This window comes from Phlebotomus papatasi, chromosome 2 (assembly GCF_024763615.1).
Source record: "Phlebotomus papatasi isolate M1 chromosome 2, Ppap_2.1, whole genome shotgun sequence".
NCBI classification, from domain to species: domain Eukaryota; kingdom Metazoa; phylum Arthropoda; class Insecta; order Diptera; family Psychodidae; genus Phlebotomus; species Phlebotomus papatasi.
This window is the reverse complement of record NC_077223.1, coordinates 21,992,542-22,013,689: the sequence shown is the minus strand read 5'-3', so window position 1 is coordinate 22,013,689 and position 21,148 is coordinate 21,992,542. Positions and strand designations below refer to the sequence as shown.

The following is a 21,148-nucleotide window of genomic DNA, read 5'->3' as shown; positions in this document are numbered from 1 at the left end:
TGAGAGTAATGACCTAGACACACTTACGACTCAAGCCGATCAAAATAATGATTTGACTAAATTTCCATCAATTTCCCAGTAACTAAGCCATTTCTTGGCTTAAGTCGAGAGATTGATTAGTCTGAAACTGATGGAAATATAATCTATTCTGTTCTTGTTCTTTTCCTGCACGCCTCAGGATTCTACTGTTCCGTACCCGTCAAAATTTAATCAAAATTTAATTTTGATTATAATTGCGTCAAGCCGTCTCTCAGCTTAAGTCGTAAGTGTGTCTAGGGAATAAGGGAGATGGCTAGATCCTGATCTCACTGACTCTTAAAATGTCAGTCTAAATGCCAAAAGTATGTTTACAAAACAAAAATTATTGTACGTTGAACGTAACCGGTAAAATGAAGAGTAAGGCATTGTTTCTATTTGGGATAATGTCCAACGTAAAAAAACTTTTCTTTTGCAAAAATGATTTTGACATTTTAGTGGGAGATGAAACCTAGATCTAGGCAACACGCACTCTCTCATAGGCAGTTTCGAAAACATGTTTATAAATAAAAGATATTGTGAGTTGGGCATAAAATACACAAAATTAAAAAATAAATTTTTATTTTCGAAAACACCTCAACGTAGTTCGTAAATAAATGATAAATGTTAATAAACTGTTTACAATTTACTTTCATATTGCAATTTAACAAGCTAAAGCAGAAAGTTTTAGAGCAAAACGTTATAATACAGACTTAGCATAACCCTCCCAGTGATAGAATACGTAATTCTCGGATAATTCTGTTATGTTTGGAAAATTAAGTAATAAATTTTGTAAATGGAATTTCTGAAATATCTAAAAACCCGCGAAAATTAACAAACTTACATCAAAATGCACGGTTAAACGCTAGGGAGAAATGCTGAAGCTTATGAAAAGCAAAAAAAAAAATCCGTTCAATTTGCTGAAATCACGCAAGAAAAGCTCCCTCGTGTCGTATTTGTGGAAAATGACAAAAAGAGAGCGAAGGGGTGAGCCTTGGGGTAAAAAGTCACCCCTCTGTGATTTCCCTGGAAATCTTTATTGGAAATTTCCACTGGAATGTTACCCTCCACTGACTTGAGAGTCGAGAGCATAGGCGAGAGCATTATGTGAAGCTATGAGAGAGTATTTTGCGCGCAATTGAGGTGCATTAAGTCGAAATCGCGGCAGTTGTTGGTCTGACGTCGAAGTGACTAGTCGGATTTATTCCATATAGTAGTCGGAATTGCGTTAGTGACTCTCGTGTGCAGTGAATAGAAGAAACACGCGAAATTATCTCTGGAGTTTTCCACGGTATATTTCCTATATATCCATAGATTCGTTGCAGATGGTTATAGATATTTTCCGCCCAAACCTCAGTGTCACCCGCAACGTGGACTCAATTTCATTTCCGCCAATTATCCAATTGTCACTGATGAGTTTCGCGACCTCGTGGTGAATACCAAAGTGAATTTTTGTGTGGAACTGTACCAAAGATTTATCAAGCACTTTATTGCTATTTTGGGGTGAGACTACGTAATCTATTGTGGCGTGAGTGAAATTTTTAGTGTTGTCAATTTTCACGATGAAACATCTTTTTGAGGAATGAGGATTTTCCCAAGAATTTTCGCTGGAGCGAAAGAATTCTCAGCTGGAATTTTGCTTTCTCCTTTTTCTTATTTTATTTTATTTTTTTTTATTCAAACTTCTGCGAATCCCTTTTTGCCTTTTACCTTTTCAGGATGTTTTTCCCTTGAAACATCCATACTACCCTTATTTTCCACGAAGACGGTGATTTTTCTCTTTCAATAAACACCTCGTATAGGATATAAGATATTTTTGTGTTGATTCGCAACGCAAAATACGAGAGAATTCGTTCAATATCTTTTGATGTTGAGTAGAAAACACGTATTCTCGGCACATTGCTTTAGATGAGGATATAACGCACTATTGCAATAAGACCGGCAAATAATGGATACATTGAGAAATATGTAAAAATAAAAATACACAGGCTACTGGAAATATTTCTGGTCCGCAGACCAGAGGTTAATATCTCTCACCGTTTGACTTCTAGAACGGTAAGGGATGGATTAAAAATAAACAAACGCATGAATGTCGGTATGATTCCTCGAATTAGTGAGAGTCTACTGGGTCTACTGTATTGCTCTCATTTTGAGTTCGTAATTAAATTGAAATTTAATAATTTTCTGAAATAATGGCAAGTCTAACGACAAATATGCATGGCTTATCTTGGATATTGGATTATATAAAGATATTTTTCTCACTCTGCTTACAAAGTATTTATAGAGTTTTCAATGTATCGTAAAAAGATTTTCTTCATAGTCTTCAATCCTTTGCATTGGACGGGATTCGAATTTAAAACTGTGACAGTCGAGTCAAAAGGGTTCAATTGTTAACAATTACAGTCGCACCACGGATCGTCAATAAAAATGTAACACATTAACCAAAATAGTCTAATAATACGGATATGCTGAACAATTGTTTTAGGAACATTAGTTATGAATTACCTGTTTAGAATTAATCTTTGTTAAGTAACTCTTCCTGTGATACTTCCCAGAGAACTCTCAAATCAGATACCTATTTAGAAATAAACTGTTTAAGTAGAATGTCCTGTGATACTTCCCAGGGAACATCCAACCCAAGTACCTGAATGTAAAGACAAAGAATAAATCCGGCGAAAAGGATCCAGTTTTCTGATATCACTTCTTTATTTAAGATACAATGAAAAACACCTTATTTTACACAACTTTTCCAACTAAAAACTAATTAAATTGAACGGATAATTGCAGATATCTTAACTTCACTTCAATTGAATATTTTCCACGAGGTCTTGACAAGAATGACTGATACATGACAAACTCTTTAGTACAGAAAAAATTATAGTTCTAAAAAAGTGACTTCGGAGGATTTCCGCCAGAGCGTATGGTATTCTTCACCAAACATAGTTTTAAACAAAAATATTGTAGAAGATATTCCGTAAATGAGGGTGACTTTGGTCTCCAGAGGTTACTTTGTGCTTCTGCTGTTCGTAATGGTTTCCTTAGTTCCAGTACTTAAGAATGGTCTTCACCGATAGGATTCACCCAGTCCGGTCGGTGAAAACTATCCTTAAATCCTTGAATTAGAGAAAAGCTTGCGAACAGCAGGGAGTAAAGTCAATCGCATTTACTGTACCTGAACTGGTTGCATTCAGATAAGAGTTATCCCCTTATCATAGCATCTAATTCTGGATATAATTAAGCGAAATTAAAGTGCCTTCCTGCAGAACTCCATGTAGCACAAGAATAGTTACCTGTTGAAGAGAAACAGAATCGTTTAATATCCGTGACGAGTAATCTGAAATTTTTTTTAACGTTGTGGTGTCCTTGACTTTTCCTTTCATGACATCATCAGTTAGATCAGCAACTGTGCTATCTGCATTTTCTTTGTATATTCATTTGTTACACACTGAGAAAAAATGGGGGTGCGATTAACTTTTTTTCCTCATAATTTTAACACTTTTCAGATGTAAAAAATATATCAACATTTTTTAATGTTAATTTTACACCATTTTAATGGTAAAATTAACATGAAAAAGGGTAACTTTAACCCCTAATACACCTAAAAAGGGTAATATTTACGCCGATTTCGGATCAATACCGCAAAGTAAAATCAACATTTCCGGAATGTTATTTTAACTTTTTCGGATTTCTCTTAGTGAAAAAACTACATAGCGACTCATTATTTGCATAATATACAAATACAAAACAAATGCAGACAGGACATCTGCTGATCTAATAGACGACGTCTAGGGTTCAATAGTTTTTTCTACACTTTAGAATATCATGCCTTTCTATTGCATTATTTAATCTAAATTTTATTGGTTTTAATCTTTAAATATTTTTCAATACAATTGTTCCATACCAAGGTTTAAACAAATTTTCGTAAGATACGATGGAATATTTATTTTTGCATTTGAAATTGAAAGATAGATTTTTTTGGTATCAATGCTCTTGCAGAACGTGTTTCATAGCAAAAATATAATTTGAATTGCAAATTTTGTTTTGTGTCCACCGCCGTCTTATTGTTCATGCATTCATAGAACGTTTGGCTTTTTTTTTTACAATTTTGATATATGTTGAAAAAAAAACTACTAGTGGAAGTATTTCGGAAATAACAAATATTGAAAAGGGAATGATCCCTTATTTCGTAAAAATAAGGTATGCCACTTCCATTGCAACTACGTGATATTTGAAGGGTTTCTTAAGGAGAACACATTAACCATCTTCAATAAATTTGAATATACATTGGCTTGTGCTTGTAGCAAAATGTATTCCATCGACACATTGTGATGCTTGCACAAAAGGACTAAGAAAACAGCACAATAGCTGCCAATTACGGTGTATTAGTATAGATACAATTAGGGCTTCATTAAGAATTACAATATAGCAAACCATTGGTTCCATTGGTCGGTTTCTCTTCCGGAAAATTAAAGGAAGTTGGCTTAGACGAGGAAATTTAGCTTAAATTGATTCTATCGAGAATTCGTCCATATGTTGATGTCCTTATGAAATTTCCAATCGATATTCTTTGTGCAATTCGTAAACAACAATGTTCAGTGATCTGTAAAAGTGATACTTGGGGTGGTATCATATTGATGTGATATATAGATAAATCATTCTGGTTTGAATAATTCATTGCAATCCTTACATAAATGTTACGCTATCTAAATATTTAGCGTTCTCATTACTAAGTTAGTAGTTACACTTATACCTTAATATTCTGACCTGACGCGACGTGACCGCAGGGTAGGATTTCTGTTTGCTCCAGTAATTTTCTCATATGACAAAATTCATACAGAATAATGTACTGGACACACATACGGTTTAAGCTGAGAGGCGGCTTAACGACGGTTTATAAGTGAGAATTGTCACTGATGACTTTCGAAATGAGAAATTCCATGTGATTTTTTTGCCGTGTAGTGTAATTTTTCTCTTAAGAATTGTAAAAGTTGAACGGAATTTTGAATACTCTCTGGACTGTTGTCTTTTGATAATTCTCACGCTGTAGTGAATTGGCTTCAGGACTTTTAAAATACTCCTCGTTGTAATACAATATTGCCGTTAAATTTTTGAATTTTAAACTAAATTTAAACGATAATAATACAGATTTAGTTAGAAATATTTTGTTTAAATAAATGGAAAATGCAACACCAAAAAACTTGAGATACATGAGATTGAGCTAGGGTAAGTGTGCCAAATTCCGGCCAGCTTGCAATTCCGGCCACCTTTTTTGTTCCTTGAATTTCCATGAATTTTTAGTTTTTACATACTCTACTAGAGATTATACAATGCAAAAGAATAACAAAAAATGTAGCTTCGACAAACGAGATGACTTGAAAAAGACATTGGAAGAATTCCCGAAGGGCAAGGAACTATGAGAACGAAGGTGGCCGAAATAGGGTACAAAAGCTATGTCTACATTTTTATTCATTTTAAAATATATTAAGAATAATTTTAAAGTAAATAAAGATGATAAACTTTCTACAAAGTTCTAAGCAATACTCCTTAAGTCGAAGGAACGAAAAAAATCAATTTCTATTAAAGATATTACATTTCAAACTTGAGACTTTGGCGCTTGCATGCAACTATGCCGAAATTTGGCACACTTACACTATATAGAGTCCAAAATTAAGCTTAAATATTTTAGCAGCTAACTAAGTACTAAGCTGTCCCTTATCGTGGGAGTCAAAATTTATCTCTACCGTTGATGTACGTTTTTTCTTCTATTCTTGGATGTTACAATTTCAATGCTCGCTTCTGTACTCATTCTCCTGAGACATTTCATATAGCAAAGAAGGTTTTTTTCCTACGAGGAAATTCCACGGGCACGTGGTGTTGAGGAAGACGCAAACTTCAGTGAATGAGATAATCCGTTTTCAATGTTTACCGAAGGGATTGGTTGAATTAAAGTGATTCCATTTCATCCTTCATTTTGCCCATACTTCTCCATGTCCTTTTTAATCTTCAAGACGCCTTCCACTTTTTTTTCCTTATGCCTCTTTTCTTGCCCATTCATCCTGTAAAAGGCATTTCTTTTCGCTTCGTTGAGCCGTTTATCAATCGGATTTACGGCTTGTGCTTTGGGGAGTGAAAGAAATAAGAGTAATGTGCTAAATCGTACTCTTTGTCAGTCACACCAACTGACTAATTTTCAACGTGAAATTATCAATTACAGTGATAAGTTTGATGACACCGTGGAGGAACTTTTTGCTGGAGGAAAAAGTGTGGAAAATTTCAAGTGTTGAAAAAGTGATAAGAAAATTTGCTGAACTGGAAAGGAAATTCAGCATGAAAATGATTTTTTGTGTATATTGAGAAAGACTGACAGCAAAAAATATTCAACAATGAATTTTTGGATTGTTCTTTTAGTGGCTATTTTCACAACAGGTAATTAATTTAATGGATTTTGCATGCATAAAATATAACTAATTTTTAGATGTGATTCTTTCCTTTCCACGGCTATTGTTATTCTACGATAGGCTCAACACTTCCGATCAAATATAAAAATTGTAGGTTTTGAGCTATCCTCGGTCAATTGTTTTTACCGTTCAAACTCAAAGAGAGAGAGCAGTTCCATAATCCGTTTTTTCCAACTTGTCACCGCTTTAGAGCTTAATTGGTGAAAGATATCAACTTCTGATCTTCGGTGACCCCCAATAAAAAACAGTAGGGGGAAGTGGGGCACCTTTGAAGGAGCACCTTTGAAATTGGAATTTTCCACCTATTTTAAATAAAATTGAGCCCTATCGTGATAAAATTTACTTCTCAATCTCTTTGTGCACCTAAATTATATCACAATAAAGCTAAATTTTATTCAAAAATAGGTGAAAAATCCCAATTTCAAAGGTGCCCCACTTCCCCCTATCTGCAGACGTTTTTTTCTTTCAGACCCAATTTAACCGATTTGCTGAAATTTGGATTTTTTTGAAAGGTATTAAAATTTCGAACCCAGTTATGTCAGTTCCAATCGGTAATGTATTGCTCAAGTAATCATAATTGATTTATTTTTTTTGATTATCCCTTTTTATTTGTGCGTGGGCTTGTTGCTAATGCCAGAAACATTCTAACTTGTACACTTCTTAACCAATAATTTTCTAGTTCGGAATTGATTTATGATTTGTGAATTAATTTAATCAGTAATAAACCGTTATACACTCAAGAATCATGCGAAAAGTTAATTCACGGATAGGTCTATCTCTGAATTCAAGCATTCCGCAAAGCTGGTACAAATGTATTTGGACAGATTTATCCCTCTTTACAAGGGACAGGGTTTAACATAAGAAGGGACTCCTCACTTTTAAAATACATCTCGCAATGGTTACAAGTGCAGAAAATTTCCCATTTGAACGCATGTGAGACGATGAGTGCGAGAAACTGGCTTTAACTCTGGAGGACACATGCCGTGGGCTAGGTTTCGAGCATGATAGAATCGATTTTGAATAATTTTGTACTGGTTATAAATTGATTTATACAATCTCAAAACCGAAGGAGGAGTGTTACCCGCCGGTCTCGACTTCAGATTCAGCGACCTAGCCCCCGGCGAAGTGTTTTTTCTATATGCAGCTGTTTTTGAAGCCAACTCAGAAAATGATCAGAAACTCAGCTTACACTTTTCAGAACAAGACCGCATTTAGACAGGTATATAGTATATTTATCCCTCTTTATACAAGGACCAGAGTCTTGTACACAAGGCACACCTCAATTTTGACATATATCGTGTAATGGTCACAAGTGCAGAAAAATTCCCATACGCATTTGTATGTGAAAGTAAGAAATTGGCTTCAATTTTGAAGGTCACTCGCCGGGGACTAGGCAACAACATACTAAAATTTAATGAAAATGCATTGTAAAATTTTTCGTAATATTCGAAATTGAAATTTCGAAAATCGATTTTTCGATTTATCGGACCTTCGATTAAAGATTAAATTCGATGCAGTTTAAGAAAGGTGTAGTATTCCACGAGAGCGTTCCAAAACACCAGGATTTTTCACATTCCAGCAATTAGAACCAGAGATAAGGCCATTTGAAAATTAAATTTTTGACCCCTTCTATCTGCTTTTAATCGAAAGCTCTTAAGCCAAGCTATAAAATATCAAATTTGAGCTCGATTGATGCCATAGGGGCTGAGTTACTGAAAAAAATAAAATAAAGGGGTGTTCCAAAATCATGGAAGGGGGCTGGGGAGTAGGGGGTAGATCTGACATCACGTACTGATAGCGGCCCATCGGTATTTAACCTTTACCGAAAACTGCTTGTCGATATCTCTATTCGTTCTTTCTCCAGAAGTGGTTATACGTGGGACGGACGGACGGGACTTAGCGGATTTTGCCACGATCTAACTGATTCCAATAACGGTTAACCGGTTTCTAAAAACCGGTTAACCGCGCTACTTTGGAGACGATTTCAAAACCGGTTTTTAGAAATGAAACCGGTTTAAAACCGTCTGTTTACAAAAATTTTAAAATTTCTCTTTCTTTCTTGAAAATCAAGACGCACTGCAAAATATTTCCTTGGCTTTATAAGGGAACTTGAAATGCAAAATGATTCTAAAAGTGTAAATTATAGGATGGTAGTATGTTAATAATATATGAAGGATAGTAGTAATGGGTTTCCTATACGATTCTTCCAATCTTCAAAATAATTATTTAGGAATTATTTCAGGACTTATTCACTTGAAAGTATTTTATCTTTTAAACCAGAGTTAAATATTCTCACAAGACTAAAAAATCAATTGTATACTTAAAAAGTTGTAAACGATTTAGTACAATCTTGTAAAATATTGTTTTATGTGGAAAAGTAACAAGATGTTTAAGTTTACCTCTCTCTATCTTCATAGAGATTTTTATAATTATATCTTGCTATGTTTTAAATACATATCTTATTAGACGCAAATTCACTAAGATTATTACACAAGATTCTTGTAAAATTTTTGTCGAAATCTGGTATTTATTAGTTTCTCAACCGATGGAACAGAAAACCCCAGAGGTTTACTTTTATTTTATTTCTTTTATTTTCAAGATAGGGTGAAAGGAACGTCTATTGACACTTTAAGAACTCGTGTCAGCACCTATTGACACCCTACTATGCACCATTTGGGATATGAAATTTGAACATCTCTGTTTATAGTAAAAGGTATGTTACAGAAAAAACGTTATATTACTTATATTTTACTAGATACATTAAATAATTTTCAACATTTTGACGAAAGTGTCAATAGGGGTTCCCTGTCAAACAGACGTTCCTCTGACCCTACCTTCGGAATTTTTTCTATTAAATTTTTTGTGAATTTTGTGTAAATTATAATTATGATTTTCATGATATATTATAATACCAAAAATTATGCATAGGTATGTTTTTTGTAGAGAATGACCTAAAAATTCACATTAGAAACCATTCCTGATCGAAAAATCTAGCCACTATCTCTCCAATATTCTTTTTTTTTATATTTTTGCAAATATTATTAATCTATTATTATTAATCGTATCGAGACACTTTATTTTGTTATTACAATGTAATCATTACAAGGTGCCTCGTGTTGCAAATTATTTATCTCCCACGATACAAATTTTCTAAAAATAAGTTTAACAAGATTTAACTAGTCATAGGATTTTAAAAATAGAGAGAAAACTCTTTCGGTTTGTTCGTTAAAACATTCTCTATAATTTGTTTTTCATTTTCCAAGAACTAGAATAAATTTTTTAAGTACTTTCTCATTAAAGATTATCAAAAATGACAACGCTTATAACCAATTTATTCTAAAAAAAATTGTATAAAGCTTTTCCACGGTAGAATATTATTGGAAAAACTCCCAGTAATTTTCCTGCACTCTGAAATTTCCTGAATTATTTTAAATACAAAATAAAGCAATAAAATAAATAAGTTCAAAACTAACTTAGAAAATGAATATAATATTTATGTTTAAATATTACATTAAAGTTCAAGTTCTGAAAAAATGCTCAAAATTTCATAATCTAATTCTAAATTTGAAACCGGTTTTAAACCGGTTAACCGGTTTCAGACCCTTCCAAAACCGGTTAAACGTCAATTCTAAAAACCCGGTTATTTGGAATCACTAGATCTAACTAAAGAAAGATATCTAAAGAATCTCAGCTAAAATAAACATAGTAGAATATTTAATGTTTTATCCAATGTAGTTACAAACTCAATTTACAATAAAAAATCACATTTTCCATAAGTTCACATAAGCTTATCTCTTGCTTTAACGGGTAAATCAAAATTTATACTCTCTATTGAAGCTTGGATGTCAAAGAAAATAAATTATAAAATATGACGAGGTATTTTCATAAAATATTTAAAATATGCATAATTTTAATTGAAAACCATCCAAAGGGACATATACATTTGCCAATAAATACCATTGGGATAAATAGAACAAAACCACGGGGAAAAATTTAATTCCCTGTGGGTTGTGGATCAATTTTTTTTCTAGAAAATTTATCGAAAGCATGTACATTATTCAAAAAATTCCACCCATAGGAATTCATTGGGGGAAATTGGTTGTGAATTATATTGAATTTATGCAGTGACCAACTATAGCACATCCTCTGAATAAAGTGAATAAATTATCCCGTAAACAACTCGGTACAATTTTTCATATGCCTTGTATTTTTCTGAAAATGCATATAGAGATTTCCCTGGTGAGTGATTTATTGTAGTCAAAGAAAAATATACAGAATTGAAAAAGTGATAAAAATTGAAAGAATTCTTCAGTTTAGCTTTAAATTTAGATATAATCAATCGTTTCAATTTGAAATATAAATTATCGAGAAGCTCAATAAATTAAATTTATCACTGCTGTCGAAATTAAATAAGAAAAAAATGTTTTTATGTTTGAAGCTATAAACACTTTCAAAATGTGTTGGTAGATTTTATATTTGAACATCTTCCATTCCATCGAAGCGTGACTTTTAGAGTCAGTAACTTTCACTCGTATAGCATTTATGAGAATACATATGCTTCAAGGGTCTGCTTTTTCTACCAAGGAAATTGCCTTTCAAGCGATTTTCTTAGCAGATTGTTTAGGGTTCATTCTCAGGAAATGTCGCAATATTAGGTAGAAGTACCCGCCCAATATAGCTATTCTATTAAGGAGAAGTGCCCAGACATCAGAATAAACTCTTTTTGATTACTTCTCGTCTAATTAAATCAATGGAGATGAGGGTTATCTTGAATTAGATGAAAGCTTATCTTGAATTTGACGTAGAAACAAAATACAGTTAAAAATAAGATAACAGAAAGATACTCAGAATTGTTTAATAGTTAATTTACTAAGATAAAATTGGTATTTTGTATTCAATTTTATCAATTCCTTACCAGATAGGAAGTAAGGTATTGGAAATTTTTTGAAATATTCGAAAATAGTCACAATAATCTGAATATTCGAACAAATTATTAATCAAAATTCGTTTATCCAATGGGGCAATTCGTTTTGCCCCATTCCATGATTTATAGCAGTATCTTGAAAGTTCACTGTTGGCCAGATGAAAATGGAATTCCGAAATAATACTTGTAATTTCTTTTTTATGTTTCATTGTTCGATTCTCTGTCTTTGAGTTGAAAATCAATTTATCCAAGTGATATCATCAAGGTTTGAGCACTGTCTAAGAAACTACAGAATAAAATTACCTAAAGAGAACAATTTTCCTGGGAAAATTTAAATTTATATTTTCTTAAAGCATCTATCACATTTCAAGTGATACTACTGCAAAATGACTTTCTGCATTGTATATTTTTGTGAAATAGTACTGTCAAAACCACAAATTTCTGCAGTAATTTGGACAAAAAGTGCCATTTATATTTGTTGTGACATCGAAAAGTTTTGACATGGGGGTGTGGGAGGCTCTTGTCCTCATTCCCTTGGTCATTCTGCAAAACACATCATTGGCAAAAATCCATCAAACTTGCAATTGACTTTTACAAACTATAAAATCTCTCCTTTCTGTACAGAAAACCTCTGTAATTTGGGGACTTAGTGGGTGGTTGGGTGAAAAAAAGAAAGGAAAGAGCACTACAATATTTTGTAAGATGTCTCAGTGAAGTTTTCTAGACCATGAAGACCAATGGTGCAAGTTGTTGACATTTTTCATCACCATAAGATATGGAAGAAAGTTGAACCTTATAAAAAATCATCATGATAGGTTGGGGCTAAAATGAAATTCTCGCGGTCAATAAAATTTAACCTCATCTCTGTTCTTATTCTCTCTGAAATTTGAGTGAGTTCCAAGAATTCTTATATAGAAAATTTTTGGGGGAGTTAGTAAAAATTCCACGGATATACAGAGAATGGAAAATTTATTGAGTCTTATTTTAAATGCTAGTCTCGTAGCAAATTTCTCCGTGGTTCCTGCTTTATCAGTCTCCCCAACCACTTTTGGATAGAGTTGCGCGATAAAACGGAAGCAATTAGTGTATAGATAGCAAGAAAGAAGAATTGGTATTCTTAATCGAAACTACAAAGTCTGATGCATTGACTTTGTATAAGAACAAAAACAAATTTATGAGATCTATTTCAAATTTTTGAATGGTAGATATTCATACTAGTATCATGTTAGTGTCATAGTGTGGTCCATTGTCAAATATAGTTCAGTAATGCCCTAGACACACTTACGACTTAAGCCGAGAGACGACTTAGTGGAAAATGATGGAAATATAGTTTGACCATTATTTCTAATATAATTACGCTAAGCCATCTCTCGGCTGATCCTCAAGTCTGTCACGGCCCTAACAGGAAGGTAATTCTACTTATCATGTTAATATCAGCAAGTCATTAACTATTCCAATGTCCTAGACATACTTACGACTTAAGCCCAGAGACGGGTTATCGTAATTATAATCAAAATAATTTTACATTTCTATTAGTTTATGACTAATCTGCCTCTTGGCTCAAGTCGAGAAACGACTTAATTAGTTAAAAACTGAGTAGAACTTATTCAAATCCTTATTTTAATTATAGTTACGTTGGTTACGTTAACCCTTTAAGGACGATTGAGTCACTGGTGACCGAAAAATGAAATTTTTCTACGATCTTCTAAAGATATTCTTTGCTCTAAAAAAATAGAAAAAGTGATTTTTTCTGACCCCCGATTTTTTACCTTCTCGTCCTTAAAGGGTTAAGCCGTCTCTCGGTTTAAGTCGTAAGTGTGTCTAGGGCATTACTGAACTATATTTGACAATGGACCACACTATGACACTAACATGATAGTAGTATGAATATCTACCATTCAAAAATTTGAAATAGATCTCATAAATTGGTTTTTGTTCTTATACGTAACGCAATGGTAATATGGCATGACGCAATCAAGAACTTCACATTTACGCACATTTACCCTCAGAAGAAATATCAGTAATACGGGTTTCAGACCTAAGGCTTAGCAATGTGGCATAACTGCTATAATTTCTTATCAGTCAAGGTTTTTTAAAGAAAAATTTAACTTAGGATTGATGGCAAATGATCTATTAGGTTCTTAAAAATCAAAAAAAAATGTTGCTATTTAGGATTTTGAAACCTTAAGGAACTGGGCTATACCTCTAGTCTGAAAACCACTTAAGATTATGACTAAATGCATTAAAATAATTTTAAATGAATGAATGTGATTTTTGTGATGACCGACCTGAGACGATCTTACCTGGTAGAGGGTCAAGTAGTTCGTATTAAGGACATAAAAAGTGTTTTCACTAAGCACTTAAATTAGAACTTTCGAATAAGCACAATTTAAGTAGTTCCCCTAATGCCTATAAAACATATATTTTTCATTTCTGATATTTTTTTTTATTTCTCGAAGAAAAACTAGAAAACAAACACTTGTCTAATTGAGAAGATAAAAACACGTCTTTGTCAACTTTGTTAAGTTATCCGAGAACGTACTTCTTCACTAGCTAACTGTTGTCGGACGAAACTGCTGTTGTACTCAAGTTCTTAAGAAGAAGAAGTATTTAATATGCATTTGGAACAAAAATCAGTCGAAGTATCAGTCAAGAAATGTAATATTGGAAATGCTGTAATATTTAGGTTCCTGGAACATGATTTTATGGGACTCAAGGGAGGGGATGAATTCCCAGATCCCGGAATATACGCTAATTGGACTAGAGAGAGGAAGGATTTGTTGAAATTTGGGAATCTTGTGGGCAACTTATAATACTCATATCACGCGCTAACGTATCGCAAGTTGTGGAGATAAAAGGAAATACCTAATAGATTTCGGGATACTTGTGAGCAAAATTACATTCCCAGATTTCAAGATGTTGGGACTAATTGGAGGTTTTGGTTTTAATGTCTTTTATCTTGGATGATATTAATAAACTGTGAAATTTTTGACTTGTTTTATTTTGTCCCAGACACCCCAGAGATTCATCAAATTATTTGTTTCTCAAACTTTTTGTGGAATTTTCATTTCTATCATAGAACAATTATACTGAAAACGAAATGAGAAAGAGACGGAATGCTCAAGACGAAATGTGTCCGAAAGACGAAATGCACATATAAGGCGAAGTTTCATATCCTTCTTCAAAATACGACTAAACATCTCCAATCTATCCGTGTAGAAACTCGACAATTGCAAAACTCATTCCATTTTCTTCCACTTCTTAGTGTTCTTGTGATTTTCCACACAAGAAAGTGGGAGATGGGAAATCTTTCTCACGGAAGAAATTCCAAGGATAGTTAAGAGTGTGAGAACTACAGCAAGGTGTAAGTTCTTATAGAACATACCAAGAGTTTTTGGTCGAATTATTCTCCATGTGTGGCTAATAAATTTCCCGGAACTAAATGGTTAGTTTGTGGTTCTCATTTCTCACTGAGTTTCGTGGCTTAAATTATGAATATAAATTATCTACCCTCACCACTTGAAGTCTCTCTCTACACGATATATGCGGAGGATTCTTCTACTATCCTTAATAGTGTATTCCAGGGGAAATTATGAGAATGTGGGTGGGACAGTGGCTACCCATGAAAGCAGACGTGCAAGGGAAACTTTCGACCTCAATGGCCACTTTCACTGAACTTTCCTGCAATCATATCCTAAAATACAAAACATTGCCATTTTACTATACAAACTCTTCAATGCCATAGAAAATGGGCTAAAGAACAATAGGGGTTTCCTCTTTTGTGGGGCAAAAGAAAACAACAAGTCTCAATAATGGTGAACAAGAAGGCACAAATTTCCACTCAAACACTCCTCAGGATACCCACTCTCAAAAGCCTGGCTTTCTTGACAATTATTCTAATATTGAATTGGCTCTTTTCTTCTTCTTTTGACTATAAGGGAGAGACGGGCGAAGTTGAACTATTTTTTAAAAATACATTTCAAGGAAGGTGAATTACACATGTACAATGTATGAAAAACCCCCCACAGTAATGTGGGGCTATTTCGTTAGTGACTATTTCTAAGTGACTATTTAGTGTCACTTAGAAAATTTTAGTGACTATTTCTAAGACGTAAAAAAATATCTGTATTTCACAAAAATGAACTTGTTTTTAATAACATTGTTTTTCATTTTTCTATATTTAATGAGCTTACCTATGTGTTAGAAATTTACAGAAGAAAAAATGTAAAAGTTGAAACTATCTAGGTGAAACTGTCCCGTCTTTCCCTATTGCTGAAAGGGGGTATGAAATGGTCTTGGGCCTGAAACAACAAACACCATTACGGTGTCATTAGGGATTTTCTTCCGACAGTGTGATTTGTTCATGACGAACAATTCACCTTTTCTTTGACTTCTCTATCCAATGTTGGAACAGCCCTCCCGTGGAGAATGTTGACTGGTCACACAATGACACAAAGAGTGAATAATAAATTTATATCAATTTCACCCTTCCCCAGAAGTCACCCCGCCAAATTACCTTGTTTAATTTTACCCCCAATTGAGTTACCAACATTGAGCCATTATTTCAATGATTTCATTGAATCATTTTAGGGACAAAAAGTGCACGAAAGTGGGAATATTTAATTGCAACTCTATAAAAGTGAACGTTGCAAAATTGGACGATTTTCAAACAATTGACTTACATTATGGTTCATCAATTGCAAACATGATGAGAATAAAGTAAAATATTTTATAATTTGTAAGAGGAAAATTTGGTAGTTCAAATTTAGTAATTATGCAATTCTATACAGTAGGGGAGACTGGGGTGAAAAGTCACAAAACGGATATTTTATTTTTTTTTTACAAGCTACCTTAGCGTCCCAGAAATTTCCAATTAGTGCAGTTTTATAGGAAATTTACTGCTCTACAACTTTGTGAAAGTAATTTTCCTCTATTTTGTAAGGAAATACATTTATCGAGTTGTTTTCTCAAAGGTAATTTTGTGACCATTCTCAAAAATGCTGGGGCAAATAGTACAAGGTATGGGATATTGTCATATTTTGATTTGCTTTATTACGGGCTTTCGTAAATTTAAAAAAAATAGCTAGGTGATATATTTTTATAGAAAATTTATTCCTCTACACCTTTTTAAACAACAGTTTTCTCTATCTGAACGAGAAAAGTGCTTTTCAAGCTATTTTAGAAAAAAAAAACACACAAGAGACTGCTAATCGTTTAACCAATGCAAACAAAAAGCGGCGAGACATGGAAATGATGTTTCTTCTCGCCGTGTGACATCAGAAATTGCTCCATGCCTTTTGTTACTTTTTACCCCAACTGGTCATTTTTAATAAAAGGATTTCGGGAGAAAAGAATCTTTGTAAAATTCTAAAACAGATAGTGGTTTCGTATTCAAAGAGTTCAAATAATTTAGGAAACATTTACCAGTGCATCAATTTTGGAAAATAAGTAGGTCAAAATTGATATCTGCTGTAAGAAAAACATTTTAAAAATAGGGCTAAAAATTTCAATATTTTTTATTTTATGAAATCCTTTTTCGAATTCTCAGAAACTTACGACATTGAAGAAGGTCTATGAAGGCCATCTATGGAAAAAATTTTAAGCCGTTATCTCTTTTATCTTGGAAGATATTAAATTTTCAATTTGTGACTTTTTGCCCCAGCCTCCCCTACTTTGGAAATTACTAAATTGATCCTTATGAGTATTAATAAAATTATCCGAATTCTAGACTGGTTTTCCGAAATTCCAAATTTTACGGTAGTGTGGAACTAACTTTATTGCAAAATAAAGTCGCTCAAATGTAACATAGGAACTAGTCTAATATCGACGGCTCCATTCCATACTATGCTAAGTCGACTTAGCTTTATATTACTCCCAGAGATATGTTGTTCCAGGGACCGAGATCTACAACTGGTGAAAATTTGGTGATCATCTGGTGTTCGGGTAACGAGATATTTGAGACTTTCGAAAAAAAATTACACAGGCAGCATAGGAAATCACCAACTTCAAATGGATCTCCTGAAATGTTGTCATTCTGAGATAGCATAGTATGGAATGAAACCGTCGATATATAGTTAATTCTATTCACTTTTAAACAAAAATGATTGAAATATCAGTGATAGTAGTGATTGTGCAACCAAGAAAACGTGGAGCCACTTGTATCCTTGTATGTCTAAGATATTTAGTAAATCACTGTACTAAATTAAAATTCAGAAATTTAACAAGTTTAGACATTTCTTTATCGCTTTTTGATTTTTGATAAGGATAATCGCAAGTTTAGGGATGACATCTAATAAAATAAGGTTTTTTTTAAAGAATTTAGAAATTTTAGATTGGTTTGGTTTAGTACAGATGTGTTCTAAAACTTAGTGTCATTTACTACAATTTTAAAATACCTTGTAATTTAATATCTAAGTAGGGAAAGTAGGGGAGACTGGGGAGGTTTGGTACACTTTTTCATGTTTTGACTTTGAGACAGTATTCCAAAAAATCACGATAATGTATTACAATTTTATGCAGTCTATAGGATACTTATGGGTATGGACTTTATAAAAAGTACTCGATAGAACTTGGAAAACAGCTGAATTTTCTTAGAGAAAATAAAACATTTAACGTGACGCTTTGTCCCAAATCTCCATTTTGAAAGTAACGATTTGCGGGCCACTTACAATCTTGTCAAAAATCAATGTCCCATTCATCCCCGTTCAGGTGTCCAAAACATCCCCGAGTGTAGTTTTGGTATTTAAAACCTTTAAGTAAAAACCAAGAGGGTATGATCACGGAAACTTTTATAAAAATATTTTCCCAGATTACACTGCTAGCTAATGAGATAGAAAAATTTTGATTATATAATAGCTGATATAAAATACAAAGAGGAAAATTGAGACGTCAAAATGTCAAAATATACAATTTTCATCAATTTTTAAAAAAATGTTCATAGAATTTAAGCAATAGAACTGAGGATATCCATTCTTTTAGTCAATATAATCTTATTGTTGCCTATGATTGAGTAATGGTTAAATCCCATTTATTTCCATTAATAAATGAAAAAATCGCTTCGTCTCATACTACCCCTGTCCCAAACCTCCCCAGTCTCCCCTACTCTCCCTTTGAACGTTCTTGACTTCGAATAATGTGAATTTTCTTTTATTTTTCCTAAGAGACTTACAAATTTCTGCTGAATTTAGTTTGCTTATTATCAATTTATTGAAAATTATGTTGTAATTATGTGTAAGTCTCTTATGAAACATAAAAGAAATTCACATTATTCAAAGGCATGAACGTTCGAAGGGAGAGTACTTTCCCCTATATTGATAAATCTTTATTCTCTTACGTCAGGCATTATTTTGTTCTATATTTCAGTTGACTACAAAATACACTACTATATAGAATAAAAAGATAAAGAGAAGAAATTGAAATGAACTCACTATAATTATGCAGAGGGTGAATACATAAAATCTAATTGGAGTTACTAATGAACAGATGAGAGCAATGAATTTGTCAAACTTTTCTCAAGCTATTGCATTTTACTACAAGATGGATGTGAGAATCTGTTCCAAGACGGTGCATTTTATTCTCTTAAGATGGTAGAACTTGTAAAACTTCTTGTCAGGCAATTTGTATTCTTTTGCAAAAGTTCTACCCACCTGGAATTCCTCGATAGATGCAAAATTCCTCGCCAGATAAAAATTCACACCACAATTCAGGTTGGTAAAACTTTAATTTACACGACTGGAAAAGTTTTTTAACAACGTCAGTAGTTCGAAGAACCAATGTTCTTCAATTTTTTAACATAACTCTGTATTATCTGACTTATCCAGACATGCTTTACAAAGTCTTTTCTACTTTAATTGGATTAACTGCATTCTAGGAAAAATCTCCCAGTTAAAAAAAAACTGTTTAAGCTTGAGTTTGTTTAGCTTCCTATATAGGGGGAAGTGGGGCAAATTTGAATTGAAGCAGCTTAGAAATCGGGTTTTTTCTTCATATTCTTAAATGAAACTGTAACTTACAATGACACAATTTAGTTCTACTTAAAAATAGGAGAAAGACGCCCGATTTCAAAGCTGCCCCAATTCCAAAGTGTCCCACTTTCCCCTAGAGAATTAAAATTGTATATGCTTAAGCTTATATTAGGTACAAGAATTGATATACTTTAGCGTAGTAACATTTGTAGGTGTCGTAGGCGTAGAGTAATTGAAAAGTAAAAGATAATGTCTCAATCCCTTTATATTATTTTTGATAATAACATTTTAAATAGCGTCAAAACATAATTTGTATCAGTTAATATCTGACTCTCTTACAGAGTTTGAGCAATAAAAGAAACCCCTTTTGAATTTTCTCATTTTTGGCATTAAGCGGTCATAAAAATTCTCAGGAGGAAAAGCGTCTGAAGAATGGTTCAAAATGGTCGTTTTCTTGGCGTGAGATGTGAGAAGGCGGGATATTGAGAGCAATCACAGTGCAATAAATTTAAAGACGATCAATTTTTCAGCCAAAAAAAAGAGAGAAATGTATAGAGTCAGCGAAATTGAGACTTCCTCCATCGATAAATTCTCAGTTTTTTTTTCACTATGGACCTTTTTGGTATTTGCTCTCTTGGGCAACCCTCAAGACTTCCCTTAATGATAGCAATTTTGTTCGGGAGGAAATCATCTGTCGATTTGGCCTCAGCCAAAGGGTGAGTTTCCATTTTTTTCCTCTTCAAAGCAAAGTGTGAAAAGGGTCTCCTCATTCTCAACATGTGAGATTTCCCGATTATTTCCCAACCAACCACCCAGTTTTTTTTCTTCTTGGGGTGCACTTCAAAATTGCCCCATAAATTCTATAGAAGAATCTGATAGATGTTTTCATTTTCACCACTTCAGGAAAAAGCTTTTGTCCAATGACTTGAAGTTGGGATGAATCATTAATATTTTCTCAGTGGAAAAGCATTTCGATTGAGGCCTTTCCCTCAATTGACGTTCATAAATTGAGTATAAAAAAAACGCTCTCTGCATAGGAATTTTGATGAAATCTGTGCCATTTCTTTCGCACTTAAAGTTAAAATTACAGTACAGTGGCTCAAGCAATTTTATGTCCGTCTCCTTGGAGATGGCTCTTAAATTTTAAATACGTAAAGGAGTGAAGCTTGCAAAATTTAAATAGTCATGAGATTTTAAATGAAGGAAATTGAGAATTTGTTGCTGATGATAAAAGCCAGAGCCTAAGTCGAAGGCGCCCTATGGGCGTTCGAGGGCAATTCATTTAATTTGAATGTAATTTATAGTCACAATTTTCTTGTTTCTTTTTATTACAATGTGTTCGTCTTTTTACTCATTTAAAGAAAATTTTAATGTTTTTCATCGTTAAAGTGATACTTGTAAAACATATAAGAGAATATATTTCTTTATTTAGAACTTTAAGTTCAGGTAAAAATAATATACGCAACGTAAGCACTCACGTCATTAGAAAAGTGTCACTTTAAAAAATTGAAGTTGTTCTGTATTACACAATTTTTTGAGTCTTTAAATAAAATCTATATTTAGTACCAAAGTGATTAGTGAAATATAAGCTAAATTTGTTATTTTGAAAAATAGAAATAGGCCAAATTGAAAAATTCTAAGTACGATAGTGGAAATAAGCAATAGTACTTAATTTCTTCTGACTTCAATGCACTGATTTTGTTGCTGAAGAATGTTTCTAAAAGTTCTGTTTTTGTAAAAACTCGAGTTGTTCGACTTATATTTTGACAAGTCGAATTGTAAAAGGG

The 21,148-nt window shown here is 33.1% G+C and overlaps 1 protein-coding gene across 3 annotated transcripts in view; it reads left to right on the top strand.

Moving 5' to 3' along the window:
- The first annotated feature begins 1,106 nt into the window (after positions 1–1,106).
- The window catches only part of LOC129803059 (uncharacterized), a 62,757-nt gene continuing 42,715 nt past the window's right edge, over positions 1,107–21,148 (top strand). Inside the window, exons 1-2 of one of the 3 annotated variants that reach the window (XM_055849395.1) lie at positions 1,107–1,306; positions 6,230–6,441. In XM_055849395.1, coding sequence (XP_055705370.1) covers positions 6,399–6,441 — 43 coding nt within the window. In that variant the 5' untranslated portion in view covers positions 1,107–1,306; positions 6,230–6,398. Of the gene's footprint in view, positions 1,544–6,229; positions 6,442–21,148 lie in introns of all 3 variants that reach the window. The other 2 variants (XM_055849394.1, XM_055849393.1) reach the window with 2 other exon arrangements.